This window comes from Elephantulus edwardii, unplaced genomic scaffold (assembly GCF_000299155.1).
Source record: "Elephantulus edwardii isolate Elephantulus edwardi_28Jun2011 unplaced genomic scaffold, EleEdw1.0 scaffold00097, whole genome shotgun sequence".
In the NCBI taxonomy this organism is placed as follows: Eukaryota; Metazoa; Chordata; class Mammalia; order Macroscelidea; family Macroscelididae; genus Elephantulus; species Elephantulus edwardii.
The window spans coordinates 2213563-2231840 of NW_006399847.1; the positions used below are offsets into that span (position 1 = coordinate 2213563).

The following is an 18278-nucleotide window of genomic DNA, read 5'->3' on the forward strand; positions in this document are numbered from 1 at the left end:
GTTTTATTTGTATCTCTCTTAGAGCTAGGGATTTTGAACATTTCTTCATGTGCTTGTTGGCCATCTGAATGTCTTCTTTGGTGAAGTGTCTGCTCATATCCTGTGCCCATTTTTCAATTGGATTATTTAACTTTATCTTGTTGAGGTGCTCAAGTATTTTATAAGGTCTAGATATAAGTCCCTTATCTGACATGTCACTACCAAATACTTTTTCCCAATCTTTGGCTTACCTTTTTACCCTGTTGAAGAAGTTTTTAGATGTACATAGGGATTTGATCTTGGAAGACTGTTTATGTTGTGGATTAGGACCGCTAGAGTTCTTCCAACCTTTTCTTTAATGAAGTTTATAGTCCTTGGTTTTAGTCCTAGATCCATGATCCACGTTGAGTTGGTTTTAGTATATGGAGTGAGGTGTGGCTCTTGCTTAAGTCTTCTATAGATAGTTTTCCAATTTTGCCATTTGTTAAAAGGGCTGTTGTTTCCCCACTTAACTGATTTCATCTCTTTGTAAAAAATCAGTTGATCATAGGTAAATGGGCTGATTTCCGGATTCTCAATTCTATTCCACTGATCCATGTGTCTGTCATTGTACCAGTATCATGCTGTCTTAACCACCATGGCAGTGTAGTAGGATTTGAAATCAGGGAATGAGATGGCTCCTACGTTTTTTCTATTTTTAAGGTGTTCTTTGCTTATTCAGGGCTTGTTTCCATTCCAAATGAAACGGGAGATTACCTTTTCCTCTCGTTGAAGAATGAGATTGCTATTTGTATTGGGATTGCATTGAATGTGTAAATTGCCTTTGGTAGTATTGCCATTTTCAAAATACTGAGTGTTCCTATCCATGACCTCTCTAAAGTACTGAAGAGCAAGGGTGTCTCTCCGGAGACTAAGGTACGTCTGATACAGGCCATAGTCTTTGCAATCACTTGTTATGCATCAGAGAGTTAGACAATAACTAGGGAGGATAGAAGGAGAATTGATGCCTTTGAGCTTTGGGGTTGGGGAAGAGTATTGGGGGTACCATGGACTGGTAAGAAAACAAACAGATTCATCCTTGAGAGGGTTAAACCAGGCTGCTCCTCGGAGGCAAAAGATTCTGAGGCTTCGTCTGACATACTTTGGTCATCTTGTAAGGAGAGATCGATCCTTGGAGAAGGACATCATGCTTGGGAGGGTGGAGGGCAGGCGCAGGAGGGGAAGGCCCTCTAAGGGGTGGATAGATTCGGTGACTGGGGTAATCAGGATGGGTGTGTCAGAGACAGTGAGATTGGCACAGGACAGAGCAGAGTTTAGGGCTGTTGTACATAGGGTCGCTATGAGTCGCAAGTGACATGATGGCACATAACAACAACAACAACAACAACAATCCATGAGCAAGGGATATTCTTCCACTTCTCCAGATCTCTTTTTGTTTCTTGTAGTAATTTATTGTAATTTTCTTTGAATAGATCCTTTGTGCTTCTGGTTAGATTTACTCCCAAGCATTTAATCTTATGATTAGCTATTGTGAAAGGTATTATTTTTCTTAGCTCCAGCTCTGTATTCTCTTTGTCACTGTAGAGAAATCCAACTGATTTTTGTATGTTCATCCTGTATCCTGCTACTTTGCTGAATTGGTCAACTATGTCCAATAGTTTTCTTGCTGAGTCTTTAGGGTTTTCTAGGTATACTATCATATCATCTGCATAGAGAGATAATTTTACCTCCTCTTTGCCAATTTGGATACCTCTTATGTCCTTCTCTTGTCTTATTGCTATTGCTAAGACTTCTAATACAATATTGAATAAGAGAAGTGAGAGTGGGCATCCTTGCCTAGTTTCTGTTCTTACAGGGAATGCCTTTAACCTCTCTCCACTGAGAACAATGTTGGCTCTCAGGTTTGCATAAATTTAGTTCCACCTTTATATCAATAGCTCAGCTCCCTACAGCCTAATTCAGGGGAGCTCCTTACTGGAAATTTGTGTTGTTCTGTATCTTTAAGGCAAAACCGACTCATTGCTGACCCTCCAGCCTGTTTTCAGAGGCTTTAAATCACACACGAGGAGACTGCCCATCTTTCTCCAACAGAGCACGTGGTAGATTCATGTTGTTGTTGTTTACTGTCAAGTAGGAATTGACGCATAGCTGACCCTCCAGTGGGTTTTCAGAGGCAGTAAATCATCAGGAAGAGATTGCATATCTTTCTCCTAGGAAGCAGCTAGTGGATTTGAACCTTGTACCTTTCAGTTGCTAGCACAACTCCTTACCATAATTCATTCTGTTGTAATTTTACAAAAGATGGGTCTATGTATGATATTTAAATGAATGATTATTTTTATAAGTGTTCTAGAAAAGTCAAAAGCAATGCAATAATTTATTTACTTTTTTGAAGTGTGTGTGTGTGTGTGTGTGTGTGTGTGTGTGTGTGTGTGTAATGGGTCTACTCTCACACGTAAGGGAATAGCTGAACCGTTTAAAAGGTATATGTTGTTGTTGATTGCCTTTGAGTCCAGCACGACTCTTAGTGACACTATGAACAAAAGGCCTGAAGCCTTTCTAGAACTCGACATTTATCAAAGTTCATAGAATTTCTGGAGGCATGTTGTTTAGGAAGTGGAGCCACACCTGCTTCCAAACCTGTCTTAAACTGAAAGCTCCACCAAACACTGTTCACCGTGGGTAACTGTTATGACATCTGACACCCGGATGGCACAAGTTTCAGCATCACAGCAACCCCAGGTTACCTCAGTACAGTATGTTGACAGTATGACAACAGTTCAGAATAATAGATGCATAGCAAAGTGGACTGGGGCAAGGGTACAGGGAGGGAGGGAATTATGCAACAATGAATAAACTTTTTTAAAAAAGTGAACTAGATGGGAGGTAGGGAAGAAAATGAATGAATGAAATCCAACTTTTCTGTAAACTTCCGTTAAAGTCACAATTTTAAAAAAAGGAACTCAGCTAAGATTTCAAGAGATTTGACTTTTTATAAAATGGAAGTTCATTTTTTCTGAAAAGGTTTTCAGGAGAGTTGTCACGAGTCAGCTTCTTTAACCTAAACAAATCCCAACATGGACTCTGAAGGGTGTTTTGAAGGTGAGGACAGCCGAACCTGCCATCTTGGTGCCTCCTCACAGCCTCTCTCAGATACCTGTCCTCTAGGTCCCTGCCACCTGCATTCCAGTTCCTGACCCAAAACACCTAAACCACATGTCAATGCAGGTCCGTGGGCGACCACGTCCTGTAACCCATGTGTGCTAGGGATGCTCCTTCTTCCTGGCCTGCATGCTGCCTGCTAACTGTCCTTGGTGAGCAGCCTGCAGCCTGGACCACCAGCTCTCTGTTACCCACTGTATCCCGGCGGCCACACTCGGCAGATCTCTCGTCTGCATTCTGCTCTAGCTCGCCTCGCCTATTTCCGTGCCTCAGATCTGATGGGACTAAACACAAGTATTGTTTTTAAAAACATCAAATGTTAAAAAGTGTTCCTTTATGTACTAAAAAAAAAGCTAACCTACATTTTTTTCAGCTTATTCTTTTTTTTTCCCAGCTTATTCTATTTATAGGCTTTCCTAGATGAGAGATTTCTTGGTGAAGCTTGACACAATTAGTCCATTACTTGGACCCTCATTACAGGCACAGCGAGGCTATGTGGCCATGAGTTTCATGTGCTTTAACTTCAGTGGGCGACCCGTGACTCAACCGACTTTAGTGGCTTAAGTTAATTTTTCTTGGGAATTCCAATTACACCTGAGATATCTTGTTGTCTGTTGTCTACTGGTATATAATAAAGCCTTATTTTCTATCTGAAAATTTAATAATGTCCAAAAGAAGTTGTTCTTCTGAAATACCAATTTAAGTTTCACAGGTTTTTTTCCTTTTTTTAAAAAAAATAGCAATTTAAGTTTTTAATCCCAACTCTTGACGTTGAGAAAATGCTTTTTTCTCCTTCCTAACATAAAAGAAATACCTGAGCATTTATCTAATACAGTAGTACTGAATGAAAGAAACAAATTCAGACAATTTTAGGCTACATATGAATTTTAAGGGGACTTATAAAACATAGTTTACAGTATGTGCAGTTATAAGATTTTATGAACATGTCATCTGTCTAACTTATTATTTGATTGAAAGTTTACAGAAAAAATTGGTTTTCAATTCAACATTTATAAACGTTTTGTTTTGCTATTTGATTGCAAGCCTCACAATGTCATAGCATTCTTAGCACGTGCTTGCTCCTTGTAATAACTATTTCTCTTGTCCTTTTTTCTTATCACTTCTGTTTTGTGCACTTTATCCCTGGACACATGTTGTCCTCTTGATCCCTTGACTGACTCTTCTAAATGAGTGTCTCCTGCTCTAGAACTGTCAGCTCATCCAGAATTGGACTTGAAGTTGAGCCATGGAGGTGATTTCAGTTCAAGGATGGAAGGTTTTCTGAGGGCTCTTGTCTCAGAAGTTCTATCAGTTCCTATCAGATCAGCAAGCCAGGCCATTTTTTGTATTTTGTTTTCTCCCACTCAGTCTAGAGCCTCTTATTGTGGTCCTTTTCCAACTGGTCAACACTGGTAGCTGGGCACCATCTAATACTTCTGGTCCCAGGGTCTTAGAGGCTGGGGTTCGTGTGATCCATAGCCCTCAGGAAAATTATTTCCTTGGATCTCTGATTTTAATCCTTTTTCTTGGAGAAAAACCAAAAAGAATTACAATATAGATGTCTACTCAAGCTTTTAAAATTCAACTTACCACTCAACAATGTTGTTGTTGTTGGGACATGCCATTGAGTTGGGATTGACCCATAGCTTAAATCTCTGGTGGGTTTGCAGAGGAAGTAAATTGCATGAGAGATTGTCCATCCTTCTTCCGCAGAGCAGCTGGTGGATTTGAACCTCGTGGCTTTGGGATTGCAGCACAGCTTCTTACCACTATTTTCTCTGTGGATTTTGTTTATATCAGTTAACTTTAGTGTACTTCAGGATAACAGTCTTGAGTCTCTAAGTCAGTGACTCATTCCCTTGAATTACTTGGCTATAGTTAAGGCCTTTCTAACTTTGACCCTTTTTTTCTCTACTATATTCATAGATACATGTATAGCTCATGTAAATGCACATGAACACATCACTTTGAGGGCTAAGGTGTGCATGACCTCTAGCGTTATATACATGGAGCAACATTCATGGAAAGCTGCACACTGAAAAAAGAAGATAGAGGAACTGATTCATTTGGCCTGTGGGGTTGGCAAAAAATACTGAAAATGCCATGGCCTGCCAGAAGAATAAGCATCAGTCTTCAGAGAAATGCATTCAGAATTCTTCTCAGTAGCAAGGGCAGCGACCGACTTGCTTCTTATTTTTGTTGTTGTTAGATGTTGTCAAGTTGAATACGACTCAGCAGCCCTGTGAACAAAGGATCTGAACCCTCTTCTATCCTGTGCCATACTCACACTTTCCAACACACAAGAGGCTATTGTGACATCACTGTGCCAATCCACTTGGTTGAGGATCTTCCTCTCCTTCACTGACCCTCCACCCTTTCCAGCATCATCTCCCTTCTCCAAGGGATTTGGACAAATCATCTGGAAAGACTAACCACTATAAAAAAAATATCATTTAAAATAAAAGACATCATATTTGGTAAAGGACAGAGTCAGCAAAACATGTGAAATCTTCAGTGTCATAGAATGACCCAGTAACTAAAAGATAAAAGCAATTATGAGGTGGCACAGAACCAGGGAGCACTGATTCTATTATGCAGAAGGTCACTAGCCGTGGCAGCCAGCATGGTGGCAACTAACGAACAGCCAACAGCAACTTACTCTCAACATGTCATTGTGTACACTCTGGCTTTTCTACTCAACTGTTGTCTACAGAACTCTTTTCTCTTGACTCTTCTCCCACTGTCTCCCTACTACTCAGCATACTCAAGAAATACATGCAAGGAACAATGTGAACATAGTAAATGGCAGAAGTCTAAGTGCCATTCTGCAGTCTTGGTATTCCTTCATGGAGAAATGTTGAATTTCCTGCATCTGAGGATTGTTTTTGAGACTGTAAACCGGATTAGTATGTCACTGCTTAGCATGTAGGTGTCTACAGATGTTACCTGTGGTTTCATTCTAGGGATGTTGTTATGTGTCATTAAGTATAAATAGACTCATCACTGGCCCGTCAGTGGGTTTTCAGAGAACTGTGTGCCTTTGGGTTGGCAGTGCAGCTCCTTATCACTAGACTTCTGGGAATGTTATTGTTATTTATTAGGTACCCATTGCATCCTAACTGACCCGTAGTTGACCCCCCAGTGAGTTTTCAGAGGCAGCTGATCGCATGGGAGGAGACTGCTCATCTTTCTCTTGCAGAGCCGCTGGTGAATTCAATCAGTATATCTTTGAACTGGCAGCAAAATTCCTTCCCACTAAGCTGCCAGAACTCCTCTTCCAGGGATGAAGCAATAAAAAATAAGGCTCATGATGCTTATTCTAAATCAGTAAAACAAAATACTCCCCCAGGAGCACAACACCAGATCCATTGATGATGGTATAATTTCTGCAGTGAAGCATCTGTCAACATCATGCCTGGTCCTACCACTCTAAGGTAGGAAAAGAAAATAAAAAATTGACCCTAGCCAATCAGATTTGGAATCCACAGCTTAAAAGGTGGATTTTATTTACCAATGAATAGATCAGATCCTCTATGTGTTGCTCTTACAGATAAACTTTTATGTAGGTTATGACTCACAGTGACCCTGTGAACAGTGGACGTTTCCGTCTTTTCCTGTGCCATCCTTACCAACTCTGATACACTAAAGCTCACCATTACAATCCGTGTCAATCCAACTCATTGAAGGTCTTCCTCTCTTTCGCTTACCCCCACCTTTTTTTTAAATTTTAAATTGATTTTAATGAAAGTATACAGAGACTTTGGATTTCCATTCATTCATTGTTTCATGACCCTCTACCTTTCCAAGCATGATGTGTTTCTCTAAAAACCGGCCCCCTGTAACAACCTGCGCAAAGTATGTCAGATGAAGTCTCACTGTCCTTGCCTCTAAGGAGCATCCTGGCTGTACGTTTCCAAGACATATTTGTTTGTCCATTTGGCTGTCCATGGTATTTTTCAGCAATTTTCTCCAACACCACAAGTCAAAGGCAAATTGTTCTTCTGTCATCCTTACTCATTGTCCAACTTTCTTCACAATTGTAAATTGAAGGGTCTGATTTTTATAGGAACAGGGAGTTGCACTGCTAACCCCGAGGTCAAGCCTCTCTGGCTGTTCAAACCCAGCAGTGATTCTGTGGGGAAAGATGAGCAATCTCCTCCCATGCAATTTGCAGCCTCTGAAGACACACTGGAGGGTCAGCTATGAGTCGGTTCTGAATTGACGGTAATGAGACAGGCATGGATCTTGGTGCCTTTCTGTTGTGCCTTTATTCTGGTGCCTGCATTCCTAACATTTTTCTGTTTCCTGATGAAATTTTGCAAAGGATAAGGATACTTAAATGTAAAGGAGCTCTGGTGGCCTAGTGGCAAGAAGCTGCACTTCAATCCCAAAAGCATGTGATTTGAGGCCACCAGCTGCTGTGTGGCAGAAGAATGGACAATCTCTCCTGTTCAATTAACTTCCTCTGAAAACGTGCTGAAGGGTCATCTACAGGTCAGTTCTGAATCTACGGTACACAACAACTTAAATGTAGTGTGTTATTTCCTCTGAATACCCCACTATGCTTTTTTTTTTATAGGAAGGTCACTTTTGTTAGACCCATGGCTACAGAGTAATAACAAGAGTAGCGGAAAACAGGTTATGTAGAAACAAGATGAAAGGAGCTATTTCCTCAAAGTGTATATTTTAACGTACTTTTCCAGTCACATTTAGTAAAGGCATTGCATGTTTTTTCTCATTAGAAAAATACTACATTTAAGATATATCTTGTGTTAATTGTTATTGTTGTTAAATGCCATTGAGTCAAATATGACTCATAGAGACCCTGTGGGCAAAAGACAATTTGTTAACTACAGTCTGAAAATAGGTACACACCAAAGCTAAAGTGCTTAAATTAATAGAAAAATTCTCTAAGACAGAAAACAACGAATTCTGGTAAAGGTGTAGAAAGATTGGAATTCTCACAAACAGCTGGCTGAACTGTAAAATGGCAAACTACTGTATCTCCTGTCCTTAAAAAGTTAAGAATAGAAATATCATTTGTTAAACAGTTCCATTACCAAGATATATCACAAAATAATAAGAGCTGGGACACAAATAGGTATTCATTATTTACAATAATAAAGAAATGGAAATAATTTAAGTAACCATGGACAGATAAATGGATGTGCTATGGCACATACACAATCGAATACCATTGTGTGTCATAGATGAATCTGGAGAACATTATGTTGAATAAAGTAAGTCACAAAAAGACAAATACTATGAATAACTATACAAATAGAACAAAGCATTCTCTGATTATTACCAGGGATGAGAGGGGAAAGAAATTGAAGATAAATCAGTAATTATACAATATACACATAGTAAATTGGGTTAAATCAAAGTTTCTCTAAAATAAGGGATGCTTTGTATATCATTAAACAAAAGAAAGACATTAGCGTTACAAGCAATAGGCCATTACATACACAACTCTACAGAATCAGAAGTAGCAAACATTAATCTATAAACAGATACACAGACAGACAGACAAAATAAACAGATATGGCTGAATGAAAGGCACCATTACGTCCATGATTGTGCACTGGTTTGGTGGATGGTATTTCAACATGAGTATCCGCATGTGCTGCAAATACACAGTCACAAATGCAGTAGAGCAAAGAGGAGGCATAGCACATAAGCTTCTTTATCATAACCAAGAATCCTGAAGGAATGAGTCACTTGTCCTCGGCCTCATGACCACAGTCTTAGGGACATCAAGTTCAATCAGCATAATACAAGGACAGTGTTTTACACTTCACATTGGTGAGTAGTGACTGGGAACTTAAAAGCTTGGAGGAGGCCATCTAAAGTGCATTGGTCTCTGGAGCAAAGAGGAGTGAAGGAAATCCACAACACAGGGAAAAAACTAGTCCATACTTAACAGACTTTCAAACCTCAACTTGCATGAGATTTAGATGCAATGGCTACCACTGCTATCTGCTCTGAAAGGGGTCACAGTAGAAGGTCTGAGATAGAGTGGGAGATAAATGTAGAACAAAATGAAAAATATCACAAAAATGACAGGGTTACTGGCATGTATAAGACTGGTGCAATGTCCGAGTCTACGGACCTTAGTTGCTCTTTGATCTAGAACTGAACTCATCCTGTGACAAACAACAGACAAACCTGCAGGGTGACCAGTCACCGCAGAGAGGTACTCTGTCCTTGGAACATTAACTCAGAGGGTCACAAGGGCCTATCTGTCCACGGATGACGTGAAAATGTAGGAAGATAGAGGGTGGAAAGAGGAAACACAGAAAGGCAGTGGGAAGGGTGATGATGCAATGTGGGCTGGGAAAACAAAATATTCACATGAACAGTTGGATGGATTACCAATCTGTCCTGCAAACTTTCACTCAAATCACAATGAAAAGTTAAGAAAAAAAAAACAAACCCAAAGTGCTTAGACTGGAATGGATAGAAACCTAAAATGATGTGAATATTTTAAAATATGTTCTCTTTTCTAGTACTCTGTGGGATTTTAATAAATTAAATTTAGTGGTGCAGATTGAAAATGATAAGAGGAGTCATTATGATGTGGTGATCTGAACCACTGTAATAAAGGCTGTTTTCCATCGTCCAGTCAGGGCATCTTGGAGACTGGGAAGTGTAGGCGGCCTCTGGCTGGCTCAATTCTATAGTCCATTCAGTGAGCACAGCTGTGTATGTAACCCAGGGTCAGTAAGCTATAACCCCGGGCCAAATCTGGGGCTTGTTTCTACACTTTTTTCAAACTAAGAATGATTTTCACATTTTCTAAGAGTTGAGAAGAAAATTTTAAAAAAGAGTAACATTTAGAGACATAAAGATTATATAATACTCAAATTACAGCATGTATAATAAAATTGTATTAGAACTCAGCCATTTGTATTGTTGTATATGTTTTGGATGGTTTGCTTTTATGCTATAGGGACAGAGCTGAGTAGTTGTAACAGAGACTATATGGCTAGAAAGTAAAAATTACTTACCATCTGGCCATTCACAGAAATAAAAATAGCCAGTATCTGGCTTCACTTAAAACCTGAAATTATGTAAATTCTACATTTGTTTAAAGATTGTGTCTGCATTGTACCAAACTCCCCTATGACTGGAAAATCACTCATGTGTGATTTAATGATCAGGGAATAATGGGAATATTGTCCTAGGAATGCATGCATGAAATAGTTGGTTCGGGAGGGGTAATTTGACCAAGAATATTTCTGATTTTTAAAAACATAAACCAGAAAAAAATTAAAAAAAAAACAAAACATAAACCAGAAAACCCCTAGACATTTTCAAACCTGCTCACCCCGGCCAGAGGTGTCTGTGCACTGAATTCGATGATTCAGACAGAGCTCCCAGATGGGTTTAAACACTAGGAGAGGTACTGAGGCGTGTTGAATGCGACTTTGGTTATCTTACCAGGATGAGATTCATTCCCATGGAAAACAAAAGCGCACCTGGACGAGTCTCTGCCACCACAGGCCCAGCCAGGTCAGACGGCTTCCCAACACCAGCCTGGTTTATGGCACGGATGCGGAAAACGTAGCTGACACCCTCCTTGAGGCCCTGCACCTGGAAGAAGTAGGTAGAGAGAGGCAGTGGGTGTTCGCTTTACCTGTGACACTGGTCACTTGGCTGAAAGAGTCCAGGGCACAACTTTACCTTTAGACCTTTTGCTCCCTGGACCAATTGCAAATCGTAGATGAAGACACTTAAGACCTCTTCCTACACATTTTTGAGACTGTTTAGTGGCCACCAACAACAGAAGCTAGACTGGTTTAAATGAATTATTTCCTTATTCTTTGGTCAAAAAGACAGCATAAAAGTACACATAGTATATATGCTGCATTTTTCTTTATTCTTTTGAACTGCTTTATGAATAATCATAATTTTTGTGATGGTCTTTGGATTTAGCCCAGTCTCTCATTGCTTCAAAAACTATTAATCTTTTCTTTTTTTTAAAAAAAAATCAAGATTTCATTAAAAAATGTGCTCCTTTGAAAAGGTATACTGTTTAGTTGTTTGGATTTTTTTTTTTAAGAAGAAATTTATCACACACTGGGCCTCCTTTCCCCCCTCATATATTGTGATGTAGACCAGTAGGACTTATTTATCCAGAATTATTTGAATCAGAATGAATGAAAAACTTCACTCAACTAAAATAAAGCCCAAAAAATATTTAAATCAAGTAAAGCCAGAATTCAATTCAATTAAGTGAAGCATTTGTGATCATATATTTAAAGGAGCAACATTGTTAGATTTTTAATCTAATTATTTGATAGCATTGTCATTACAACAATGGAATACCACTACTCATGTAATAATAGCTTCAACTGGAGCCTATTTGAAATAGCTTTCAATGTATAAATTAGCTTAATTTTAGGCACAGAGTAAATGCACACTTTGGTGTACTTAAACTCGAAGTTTGGAAAAGCGTTCAAGGAAACTGTGGCTTTTCCTTGTTGTGATAAAAATAGACTGATGGCCAGGTGTCTGACACATACACCTGACTCTTAGGTAATAGCAGTCTGCACAAAGATTTGAGTCAGGCTTTTACAACATAGAGAAGGAAGTATATCCACATAGGTGTTCAGTCGCTGGTATGACAGGGTCAATGACCACTTACTCCAACAGCATCATATACTTTACACCTGTCAACTTTGCTTTTCTTGGATTTTTTTTCCCCCTTTCTCTATAATTTATGAAAGAATTAGTTTTCTTGCTCTTCCCATCTGGCCTCTTCCAAGTATTCACCCCTTTTATCACTTTGTTGATATAGGTTGTGATTACCAGTTAAAGGGGAAAAAATAAAGAAGCTTGATTAAATCTTTTTGGTTGAAAGGTATATACCTTCAGCTTTAGACACATCAGGGCACATGGTGTGGAAATGAATGTGGATGCTTCTGACAGAGGCCAGCTAGCCTATTATACTTTGGCTAAAAGGATACTAAATTCTCCCATTAGTGAAACTGTATCTCTCCTATGCTCATTTGAGTTTATCCAAATTGACTTAATTATTATTGTTAGTTATTTGAGTCTACAGTATATGCTTGAACAATTTTTTAATACATATGTATCAATGAATATACATTGAAATGGACTTGGAGAGTACAGGATATTTTTCACTTTCTTCTTTATACATTTATTATTTTATTTTACTGTTAACTTGTATGTGTTAATTCTAGAGCTAAAATTAAAATGTCTATTTCATAAAGTGTGGCTAAAACAAGTCAATGGGACCTACAGACCTTGTAAAAAGTTCATCTCCAGGTTTATCAGTGTCACTTTCTTACTCTTAAATTTCCCTCACTGATGTTTCTTTTTCATAATGAATGACATAACTGTTTTTGATATGTTTAAACTTGGTCTGACATTCCCCCCCCCGCCCCCCCCCCGCTGTCTGTCTGAGGACTTTGTCCATTTCTGTGGGCAGTGGGTCTCCTTGGCTTAGTATCCTATTCTTACTTGGCCTCTCCTGGCTAGAGACCCTCCTCAGACTCTTGAGATCCCATGCAAAGGCAGACTGATGAAGGTTTGGACATCCTATCCCAGCTTTATACGCATATCACCACCATCAAGGTATTTATATTCTTTGGGAGCTTTTCTCTGAATCCAGAAGCCTCTTGATTTATCCCAACAACCAATTATTAGCATCCTATATGACAGGCTTCCTTGACCATTTCCATTTCTCATAAAATGTTTCTTTTCTTATTTCTTCAGGCATTTGGAAAGGGCTAGAGAGCTGACTGGCACAAGCCAACTTGAATTAATGGCATATTGGATCTAAGGATTTATGAGCAATCTGTTCTGCAGGATAAATCTACACTTTTGTAAGGACTTTAATTGCCTTCACCTCTAGAGTGGTTGATGGATGGCGTGGATGTACATCTGCCAGACCCTCAGAGTCTCTGTGACCTATCTGATGCACAGTGGCTCATTTTGCCAACAACTAGATGCAATGCACAGCTTCTGTCTGTTATAAGAGATGAAATCATATTTTCCAGAGTTCTGAGGACATGCAATGGGCACAGAGCCTCCACATGTCGCTGCTGACACAACAAGTTAAGTGTTGTGCTTACTGAAACAACAAGTTGATGGTTGTAGAACAGTTTTTGGTAGGTGGAGTTAGGAATTAGTTCCACTAGAAAACACCGGAAGAATGCAGAGGTCAGTGACGTGAATAAAGGTGAAGATGAGGTCAAGAGTTGAGCAGTTCTCCTCCACTAATCTTTGAGAATGCACTTTAGCTCAAGCACAGAGGAACGAGAGAGAGCACGTCTCAAACGAATCTGCAGTAAACCTGATAATGTTAACCGCTGTGACTTTAAAAATTGTTGTTGTTGTTAGGTGTCATCAAACTGACTTTGACTCATGGGGACCTTGTGAACAACGGATCTGAACCATGCCCCATCCTGCACCATCCTCACATCTCCAATCTACTTGAACCCATGGTTACAGTCACTGTGTCAGTCCCTGCAAGGGAGGGTCTTCCTCGCTTTCTCTGACCCTCCACCTTTCCCAGCTTGATGAGTTGACTGTAAAAATAGCACCCTCAATTTAAAAAAAAAATATAGAAGGAATGAGAAAGTTACCTTTTGAGGTGGAAAGCAGCAATATTTTAACCCTAAGTAACAAAAATGCAAGCTAGAAAAGTTAGAGTAAGGAGGGACAGAGAGAGGGAAGGAGACATTCTCCAAAGTGGATCTAATCACTTTACACTCAAGACACCAAATGGCTTGAAGCAGCAGGAATGTCCCTCAATTCCAACCACCAATTGGGACTTTACAAAAACCCCATAATATGGAACAGACCTGTGCAGAGCCACTCTGCTTCACGGTGTTTGCTCTGAAGGTAACGTAGTAGAGTAAGGACTTCTCTGGAACCTGAGCACCTTCTTACCTTCAGGTACTTGTTTTTGATAGCTGCCTCATTGAGTCCTCGCCACTGGTCATCTTTAGCACTGGCTTCCTTCAAGTCCACAAAGTATCCAGTCACCGGGGTCCGCCCTGAGTAAACTGGAGGCTTCCACTGGAGGACCAGGGAGGTCTTCCTGACTTCACTGTACTTGAGATTGTGTGGAGGCCCTGAGAGTGAAAGCAACAAGCAGAAGCCACAGATCAGGTAAGAAGAGTAACACACGTCCCCCTAAGTACCACAGCTGAGGCCTTAACGTGGACTCTGATGCCTAGCAGCCCCATTAAATAGGTACTTTTGTGGTCTTCCTCATGTTAACTTCCAACAATTCCTCTCTATCAACCTCTAGTATCCCTCACTGGGTGGATAAGGGGCCACTCGGGGTCTGGTTAAACTTTCCTTCAGGCTCTTCTTAATCTTGCAAATTTGCCTGTATGTAAACATTTTATCAAAATAATTTAGCTGTAGATTCAGTTTCTAATATTCTTTAATGGTAATAAGAAAATTCTTCTAAATATCTATTAGCATGAAGAAAGAAATTCTATTTGATGGCAGACGAATACTTGTTCCAAAGGCAGAATGAACATGTCACAAAATAGCACTCAAATGAGAGAGAACTATTTCTCCTAAATCATATATTTCATTGATAGTGAAGAGAAAGGACATTTTCTGGTTTACAAAGAACAACTGACAACTTAAATAGTATTAAACCTGTGGACCTTGAATTTGTGCTAAACACTTCCAAGTACTGTTAATTCATTCACTCCATTCACCTCTAAAAGCAAGTAAACAAAGCCAAGTCACAGGATGAGGTTCATCAGGTACAAAGTCAGAATTTGCACCATGTTCATACCCTTTGTCCTCCCGAGAGAATCCTAAACACCCAGTGATTTTGTCCCTCTTTGCATAACCACCAGTTGCCATGATGTTTAGTCATTGATTTCTCTTTCTTCTTCTTCTTAATAACTGCTTATTACTAACCAATCAATTATAATCCTGTGAACTGACTCATGTTGACCTGAAAGCAAACTGAAGTTTTTATCATGTTTTCTTTGGTGTTTTGCAATATACAGTTCAATGTTTATTTGGCCCTCTACCTTGGCAAAATGTTGGGATTTACAACACATCTACTACACTCAATAAATAACTTTCTACCCTTTGGCTCCCCAAAATTCATGTCCTTGCCACTTGCAAGGCACATTCACCTCATTACATTATCACAAAGTCTTAAGTCAATTCTAAGTCCAAAACTTCATATTCAGAATCATCTAAATAAAATAGATGATTTTAGGATTGGTGGAAGATCTATCAACAATCAATCTGTGTTATGCAGATGACACAACCCTGCTTGCTGAAACTGAGGAGGACCTGAAGTGCTTGCTGCAGAGGGTCAATGACTGCAGCCTTCAGTATGGATTGAGACACAATGTCAAGAAGACAAAGATTCTCACCTCTGGACCAACTGGCAGCATCAGGATGGATGGTGAAGAGATTGAGATTGTTCACAGCTTTAGTCTGCTTGGCTGAACAATCAACACTCTTGGCACCAGCACCCAGGAAATTAAAAGACATATTGCGATGGGAAAGTCTGCTGTTAGGGCCCTCTCTAAAGTACTGAAGAGCAACAGTGTGTCTCTGGAGACTAAGGTGCATCTGATACAGGCCATGGTCTTTGCAATCACTTGTTTTGCATCAGAGAGTTGGACAATGACTAGGGAGGATAGAAGGAGAATTGATGCCTTTGAGCTTTGGTGTTGGAGACGAGTATTGAGGGTACCATGGACTGCCAAGAAAACAAACAGATTCATCCTTGAGAGGGTTAAACCGGGCTGCTTCTTGGAGGCAAGGATTCTGAGGCTTCATCAGACATACTTTGGACATGTTGTAAGGAGAGTCCGGTCCTTGGAGAAGGAAATCATGCTTGGGAGGGTGGAGGGCAGGCGCAGGAGGGGAAGACCCTCTATGAGGTGGATTGATTTGGTGACTGGGGTAATCAGAGAACAGAGTTTAGGGCTGTTGTACATAGGATCGCTATGAGTCGCAAGTGACTTGATGGCACATAACAACAATAACAACAAATAAAATAGGAGTGAAACTTCAGGCATATTCCATCCTGGGCAAAATTCCTCTACATTTGTGAACTTCTGAGGTCTAGGACAGCAACTATCCATTTCTACAAGGGTAAAGCAGGGACAAGACAGACATTTCCATCCCAAATGGGAAAAATTAGAGTGAATAAGAGAGAACAGGTACTAGACAAGCCCCAAACCCAGCAGAACAAATTGCAACAGCTCCCAAGACTAGAAAATATTCCTGTTTTCTGAGACCATCTGGGTAATGGCCTCATTTGGTGTTGGTAGGCTTTTAGATTCTGGGTGCAGGCCCCCAGCCCTGAGCTCTGCTCCCATGTCCACTAGGAGAGCATCTCTTTTTCTTTGGCTTTGGGCAAGGCAACAACTCCATTCTCCTAGTGACCCATGAGAGTGGTGACCCCCTACCCTCAACCATGGCAGGTCCCATTTGGCCCTTTATGGCATGGCAGTGCCACCATTCAGTATGGGGGTGGGTTAGTACCATCACATTAATAGCACCTCTGTACTTCACTGGTGAAAATTCTGATACAGTAGAATTTCCCAAATTTTGAGTGAAAGGCATGCATCACCCTTATGTTTCTACAATGTTGTGTGTGGAAATTGCCTTGGATAATAACTTTGATACCTTACCCTCGTGTGGCATGCTCTGTTTTGCAGAAAGGTATTGTGACCACCATGCTCGTGTCCCCCTTAGAACCCAATAAGGTGTCTGAGCGACATCATCACTTCTAACTGCAAGGAGACACTATCTTCCACAGCACCGAGCACCAGCAGTCCAGGGATCAGAAGGCCTGCTTACCAAGCCTAATCACCACTTACTAGTATGTCCTCACAGTCTGTTTCCTCAGCTGGAAATTGAAGGGTGGCAGCAGACTCCTATAGTGTTCCTTTCTGTAAGTGTTTACCCAGCACTATTTACCAAGTGCAGAGGAGATCTGAGAGATGAGGGTCAGTAGGATGGAGGACTATCTCAGTCATTTCTCCTCTGAATTAACTGCATTCTCACCCTGCAATCTCTTTAGTCAACTGTATCATTTTCCTTCAAAAAAATGTTCCACAATCCTGCTTGAGCAATGGGGTAAGCTTTGGGCTGTTAATCAAAAAAGGTCAGTGGTTTGAATCCATCAGTTGCTCCGCAAAAGAAAAGTAAGGACTAATAGTGGCCTGGAAGCAGGAGCGGCATCCACTTCTTTTTTTTTTAAATGTGTGTACCGTCAAATCAGATCTGACTGGTAGAGGAGGCGATTGTTCCTCCTTCTTCAGCAGAGCATCTGGTGTATTTGAACTGCGCAGGCATCCACTTCTGAAATAGCTTGCCTCCAGAAACTCTATGTATGAACAGTGCTCAGGGCTTTCATTCATAGGGTCGCTATGAGTCGTCTACAACTTGACGGCACCTAACAACAATAACAATGACAACATAGAGAGAGCTACATTGGCCTAGTGGACAGAAAGTTATGCTACCAAGCCGAAGGTGGGTGATTTTAATCTGCGGCCCTCAGGCCGGGTTCAAATTGTTTTCTGGTCAAACATTTTTCTAGGTGGTATAGCACTGGTCTGTGCATTGCTGTACAGAGGTAACTCGTGGTTGCTGTGATGCTGAACACTGTGACACTAATGTGCCAAATGTGCTAATGGTTACCCATGGTGGACAGTATTTGCTGGAGCTTCCCGACTAAAGCAAGCCAGGAAGCAGGAGCGTCATCCACTTCTGAAATGGCTTGCCTCCATAAACTCTATGTATAAACAGTGCTCAGGCCTTTTGTTCATAGGGTTGCTATGAATCGTCTACAACTTGACAACACCTAACAACAACAACACAACAACAACAATGGTGGCCTAATGGTAAGAAACTGTGTTGTAATCCCAAAGGCACGTGGTTTGAATCTGGGGGAGAAGAATGGGCAAAGTACTCCCGTGCAATTAACTGCATCTGAAAACCAGCTGCAGGGTCAGCTATGGGTCAGTTCTGACTCAGTTGTAAAACAACATGTTCCAACATGGAAAAGTTCTAGTCTCATAAAGCCTATCTGTGACATTCCACAACAGGGTCACTTGGAGTTAGAAGTGACCAAATAGCAGTGGGTTTGGTTTCATGATGTTATC

General features: G+C 40.4%; 1 protein-coding gene across 1 annotated transcript in view; it reads right to left on the reverse strand.

Annotated features, from left to right (window-relative positions):
* Positions 1 to 18278, reverse strand: part of MYOM1 (myomesin 1) — a 244358-nt gene that overhangs the window by 75116 nt on the left and 150964 nt on the right. The window contains exons 19-20 of the mRNA XM_006891423.1: positions 14065 to 14249; positions 10623 to 10737 (exon numbers count right to left, since the gene is read on the reverse strand). Coding sequence (XP_006891485.1) covers positions 10623 to 10737; positions 14065 to 14249 — 300 coding nt within the window. The remainder of the gene's footprint in view (positions 1 to 10622; positions 10738 to 14064; positions 14250 to 18278) is intronic.